General features: G+C 34.8%; 1 protein-coding gene across 1 annotated transcript; it reads left to right on the top strand.

Annotated features, from left to right (window-relative positions):
• Nucleotides 1–554: 554 nt before the first annotated feature.
• Nucleotides 555–4,055, top strand: LOC104220652 (uncharacterized protein OsI_027940-like). Its single transcript, XM_009771546.2, has 6 exons — nucleotides 555–717; nucleotides 1,635–1,821; nucleotides 2,237–2,396; nucleotides 2,485–2,522; nucleotides 2,608–2,794; nucleotides 3,659–4,055. Exons 1-6 carry the CDS (start codon nucleotides 713–715, stop codon nucleotides 3,751–3,753), a joined length of 672 nt encoding a protein of 223 aa, XP_009769848.1. The 5' UTR covers nucleotides 555–712; the 3' UTR covers nucleotides 3,754–4,055.
• Nucleotides 4,056–6,354: the final 2,299 nt, after the last annotated feature.

Below are 6,354 nucleotides of genomic sequence, written 5' to 3'. Positions count from 1 at the left end.
AGCAGTCCTTAACTTACAGTTACAAGTTCAAAAGTTAAGGACAATAGGTCCTAACTTTGACTTACAAGTTCAAAAGTTAAGGACACTTGGTCTTGAAGTTTGAGTTCCAGGTTCAAAAGTTAAGGACATGTAGCCTTGAAGTCCTGAGCTTAGAGTTCCAAGTTCAAAAGTTAAGGACATGTAGTCCTGAACTTAAAGTTACAAGTTCAAAAGTTAAGGACATGTAGTCCTGAAGTCCTGAACTTAGAGTTCCAAGTTCAAAAGTTAAGAACATGTAGTCCTGAAGTCCCGAAGTTAAGGATATGAACAGAAGGGTATTTTTGTCCGGGCAGTTAAAGTTTATTAAAGCAGTGACTAAAGACTAAAGACATTTTAAACGGTGGCTTAAAAATAAATACATGTATTATTAGTGGTCAACCATGCACTTTCCCCGTAATCCGAAGTGTTGGGCCGTGCTTGCACGGGCCAATCCCATCTAGTTTTGAAAAAATGTATGCTCAAGATAATAAAATACGAGAAAAATAAACATACCCTAAAACTTAGAGGAATCATTTGAAAGACTTTGGGAAGTGAGCTCACGCCTTGAACTACCACTTAAGTAGTTAGGTGTGGTATTTGCAGCTGTGCCGCTTCACTTTGTTTTTAGGGTTTTTTAGAGTCTCTCTTTCTTTTTACCTTTCTCATCGCCTCAGTCGAGACACAAAATTCAAATATGAGGTAATCTATCTCTCCATTTTCCATTGCGATTGCAACTGTGTTCTACCATTTTTGTTTACTTTTTTAAGATCTCAGCTTATTACCTTATTTGTTGACGAGATTATTGATTCATATCTGTACTTTAATGTCTTTTTCGGTTCTAAAATTTGTTTTTTTTTTCTCCTTCTTTTTGCTGCTTTAACAATTATAATATCTTTTTTACTTTAATTTGTTATCTATTTATGTATAACGGTGATTTGTTTGGACCGGGAACTCTTATATCTCGTGAATGGAATGCTAGTAATGGCAGCTGCAGATATGGAAGTCTTTGTTTCTTGTGGTTTATGCTTAATTTTTTTCCTTACATAAGCAGTATTTTTTATTTATTTAAAATAATGTTGCTTATGGGAAAAAAAGAAGAAGCTAATCCTTCTTTCACCTGTTTCCCATAAGAAAAGTGAAGAAATAAATATTTTATTAAAGAGCGATGCGAAGTGGTATCAGTAATAAAATAATACCCTGCTGATTTAGAATTAGTCTGATTCACTCGGGCGTGCTTGTGACTAGAAGAAGATTCATCATTCTCACTTATAGTGTTTGAGCTAAAGCTACACATGAAGCCATAATAACACTATATTCGCCCCTAGTCATGACTCATGAGAAACTTATACACACGCTTACTGAGATAGACTATGTCTAATAGTTTTCAGTGATCAAGTCTCCTTTGTTTAGTAGCTAGTTAGAGTACTATATTTTCTTCTCTATCCTAACATTAAAATGATAGAACAGATTCCTATTTTAGTACGTAAATGAGTTTGGTAATGCCAAAAAGTTTTGGCTGCTTAGAATAATTTTGTTTTGTTATCCCCTATACATGAATATATTATGACTCTCCTAATGTGCACAAAATCCTCCATTCATGTTTTTTTGGTTGACAGCCTCCATCCCCAAGTCAAGTGGGCCCAGAGACCTGATGTGGTGTATCTCACAGTGCTATTACCAGATGCTAAAGATTCGAAAGTAAACCTGGATCCAGAAGGAGTTTTTACCTTCAGTGCTACAGCTGGGGCAGGAGATCGTCACTATGAGCTGAAACTTGAGCTCCTGGATAAAGTTAATGTTGAGGTAGGAGGCGTTTGTTTGATTTGGTTACATCATTAGATTGATTTGGATTTTCTAGTTACTCATATATATGTCCAATTGGGGCAGGTTAGATAGAGCTAGCGTGACAGAAATGTTGTAAATCAGGCTTATAGAAGCCCAATCACTAGATTAATTGAATAAATCAGAAAGGCTAATTTTATAATTTAGTTACGATAAGATATAACAAGAGAATGACAGATTATGTGATTTAGCAATCATAAAATAGTGACAAGGGGATGGCAGTTTGTGTGGTTTAGCTATCATAATATCGTATCTGGTGGTGAAGAGGAACTGAATTACTGAAGATACAAATTTTAACCAGCCTTTGATTTAGTTGCTATACTTGTCTATCCCCGGTACTTAGAATTGCATTCTAACTTGCAATTTCATTCTGAAGGAGAGCAAAATAAGTATTGGCGTGAGAAGTATAGTCTGCGTTTTGCAAAAAGCAGAGCCAAAATGGTGGAACAAATTATTGCGTGGAGATGCGAAAACACCACACTATGTGAAAGTAGATTGGGATAAGTGGGTGGATGAAGATGATGAAGCTGATGCTGGTATCATCTCTATCATGTTCTGACGATCTCTTACCATATTTGTTATAACACATGCAGAAACTGACTTACTGCTTTCTATATTTTTTAGGTCCTGGCGATATGGATATGAACTCAATGGATTTCTCGGTAAAAATTTAATGCGTTACTCTATATATATGTTGCATGTTTGGTTTTGGAATATCTTCTGATCTTTCTCTTGACTAATTTGTAGAAATTCGGTGATATGGGTGGAATGATGGGTGGAATGGGAGGTGATATGGCTGGAATGATGGGTGGAATGGGTGGAATGATGGGTGGGATGGGTGGCATGATGGGCGGGATGGGAGGTGATATGGCTGGAATGATGGGTGGAATGGGAGGTGATATGGGGGATGACCTTGATGATAGCGATGATGAAGGTAATTTGATAGCTCTGAAGCATGTATAGATTACCTGATTTTTGGTTATGTTGATGTTTTGTTGGATTTGTATCCTCATGGAATCAGTGATAACATATTTTTCACGACTTCTTTTGGCCATTCTTTGTCCTTTTTGCATAAAAAGTTTTCCTTGTCTCTTCCAATCCTCTGGAATGCACAGGTGGGGAAGAATTGGAGCAAACCTATTGGAAATGGCGGAACTTAGCCAAATCTTGAACTAACCGTTTCTGGTTGTTTCTACAGCATTTGTCATAAATGAGATACTACAAGTTAGATTTTTTTTTAGAAGAATCTTGTAATGGCCATTCAGCAACCTTTTAATGTCAATGAATTGCTGTGGTCTCGAAGTGTTCTAATTTCTTAAAATCATGTTCACTTGAGCTGCCTCATAAAGTGGTATACAAAGAGTAACAATTGTATTGCTTTAGTTGGCAAGATTAAGGTACTTGATGAGATGTTAAAGGTTTCGTTGATCTGATGACACTTCAAAGACAGGTATGATGAGAAATCAAGAATTAGAAAGATTCTAGAACTTGAGAAGTACATAATAGTGTATGTCTCCTTTGGTGTGTTTCAGGATAAAGCTTGATCCCCAGTGTTACCTCCTTCCAAAAGTTGAAGGTCGCGGATAAATTTGGAATATATGTTGTAAATATGCTAATCAGGATATTTCCTAAAGAAATTATTTGCATACACTACCTTAGGCTATTTGTTATTTGAAGGAGTGTATATTGTTTAGATGCTTATGTTGTGAGATTTCCCTTCCTTCTACCTTGGGGTTTATTGTGGCCTTTTCTACTTGTCATAGGGTATATAAAAGCTCGATTTAATTCTCTTTTGCAGAGCAAGAAGTGACAAAGCCTTCAGCTAAAGCTGATGAGAAGGTAGATGGGGAGCCTAAGGAAGAAGGCAGCAAGGTAGCTGATGAGGCTAAATAGGGAAAAAGTGGGAGCTCCGCCAGGCTCTCGAGTGCATAAATAGAGGTTGTTGCAGAGATTGTTGGCTTTGCTTTCAGCAATGCACTAGAGTGGCATGGTTATAAGTAGTCCCTTTCAGTTCATGAAAGTAGAGAAGCTTGTTGCGCTTGGGAGTTTGCTGTGAGGGACATTATCATTTTCATCCACCTGAGCTGGAAAACATACCTCTATTCTCTAAAATTTGGGTTTTTGTAATATTGTTTAAGTTCGACTGAAAATGGTGTTTTTGAATGACTTGGATCAAATCTCTGTACCTTTCTGAACTGCCATCTCTCTTTTTCGTGCTTCTGCTTAAAATGTGTGGTAGTTGAGAAGATAGTTTTGATTTGCTTGACCAGGTTGAGGGGTTGACATATATGAGTGCGTCCCTGTTGCGTTTTGGCGGATTAAGTTAATCTCAAATGAATTTTGTCGCTAGTAGTTTGGAAATGATTTTAACAAGAAAAAGGGTACGTGTACCTTATGATGGATTTTCCTGTTTAAATAATTAAATAGTAATGTTTTCAACCATTAATTAATTTATGGTTAATGTTCTTTCTGTTTTCGCAAAAGCATAGTCTCAAGTTCACGCAGAGGAGGAGGAAGGTCACAAGTGTAAGCATAACCTAATTATGAGAAAAAGTTTTATCAAATTGAAATTAAGGTACAATTGACTGAAATAAACAGCCGAGCGAGGAAGCCATCTACTTGGTCCTCTCCTCTGTTAGCAATTAACAACAAATTCGTTAGGCTTATCGTTTAGTGATATTATATTACTAGGGAGATTGCCGCGCTTTGCGCGGTTATAAATCACACCCATATATTTAAAAATAATTTTTTATAGATTTAGTTGAGATATAATAGATAATTTCTGTACCCGAGTATACTATATATATGTTTGTGTGCGCCCATAAAAAGTCAATTATGTATTGATGAATTACAATTTACAAAAATAAATAATTTTGGTAAGAATTAGAGCTCACACGAACTTCATATTTTATTTTCGATATTCAATAAAAGTAAAAAAAGGAAAGTTTTCACTTATATTTATATGGTGTGTCGGGAAGGTTAATACATTCTTTCCCTCTTTATTCCTTAAGACTCCACTCTACCCTTTATTTTTAAGTTCTCTTTCTTTCTTTCTTTTTTTTTCAATATTCACTGTTTTTCCTACTATCATTTCCTAAATTACATTTGTGTCTTCCTTCTTTTCTCTCACAATCACACAGTTGCTCTAGGAAAAAACTTTTGCTCCCTTCTTCATGCAAAAATTTTCTACAAAATTTCAATAGTTTTGTTTCCTTCTATTTTAATAGTATTAAGAGAAATAATAAGAAACATAGCGTTTCAAATTTCTTTGCGTGCTTACACCTGCCAATTTTGCTATGTTCCTTCAAGCATGAAGTTTATAAAGTTCAAGACTTTTAATTATTTCAATGATTTCAAGCATGAAGATTCTAAGCTTTTTGTAGTCACATAAGAAGGAAGGAGTATCAAGAATATCTAAGCTTAAAACTTTTAACTATTTCAAAGACTCTGAAACACCCTACAGACATAAACTTAGTTATTGTAGTAAATAGAAATAAAAATGAATTTTTTATAGTCGTATAAGAAGAAGAAAGGAGCATAAAAAATTTGATGTACCAAAATTTAAACTACTTCAAATTGAACAATGGAAGTAGAGTCATTGAGTCTCCTATGATCGCCGAAGAGTTTAGCATTCCATTAGAGGTGTCAGGTGTCCTCTGTTTTTGCTAGGCCATTTGATTTACAAATTTTTGCGTCAAATGGAAGAAGGCATAATACATAAACCACACAAACTGAAGGAGTGCTTTTATTCTTGCTTCATCACCTTTCCAGATCCAAAGACCAAAATGATCCAAAATAATGTTATTATTACATATTAAAAATGGAGAGAGCTAATTACCTACCTCTTGTTGAACACTTTTTGCAGTAAAAAGAAATTTCTATTCGTATACTTTTTTTCCCTTACACAAGGAATTAAAACTGAAAATCTATTGCAAACTCACATGAGGTGCAGAGCAATACCTGTAACTTCAAAGAAATAGAAGGAGAATTCTTTCTGGAAAGATACAGAAGGAATAAAATATTAGAGAAAATGACAATTGACTTAAGGAATTATTGCATGATCCATTTAATTTATTTCTTATCTTTCGTTCTCTTCTTCTTTCGTTTTTGTATTGCATTTGTTCGAATCTTCTTTTTTCTCTTGCATTTGTTCATTGTTGTAATATTCCTATAACGTAGGGATCATGTCTTCCCATTACTTTTATTTAGTGTTGCAACCGTTAGACTATTTTTGGAAGGAATAGATGTGACTGTTAGTGTAATTAAGAGGTGACTGTTAAGAAGGTGCTAGTTGGATTTATTAATTAATAGAGGAAAAAATTGGGAAAAAAATAAATAAACTTGAAAAAAGATAAATAGCAATCCTCATATATGAGAGGTGCCACATCACTCCTTCATGTCCCTGCTTTATATTAATATATAGATTGGTTCTCTCCTTTTTCTGGGGTACAACCATCCGAAATTTGGTAGCTATAGATTAGACTAATTTAGATT

The sequence above is a fragment of the Nicotiana sylvestris genome, chromosome 9 (assembly GCF_000393655.2).
Source record: "Nicotiana sylvestris chromosome 9, ASM39365v2, whole genome shotgun sequence".
In the NCBI taxonomy this organism is placed as follows: domain Eukaryota; kingdom Viridiplantae; phylum Streptophyta; class Magnoliopsida; order Solanales; family Solanaceae; genus Nicotiana; species Nicotiana sylvestris.
Note: the sequence above shows the minus strand (reverse complement) of the source record. Positions and strands in the feature narration are given on the sequence as shown.

Excerpts from the sequence above, each read along its gene's own strand:
- LOC104220652 (XM_009771546.2), top strand. Across the intron at positions 2,397-2,484 it reads AGATGATGAAGCTGATGCTG|GTCCTGGCGATATGGATATG; the intron begins GTATCATCTCTA and ends TATATTTTTTAG. Across the intron at positions 2,795-3,658 it reads TGATGATAGCGATGATGAAG|AGCAAGAAGTGACAAAGCCT; the intron begins GTAATTTGATAG and ends TCTCTTTTGCAG.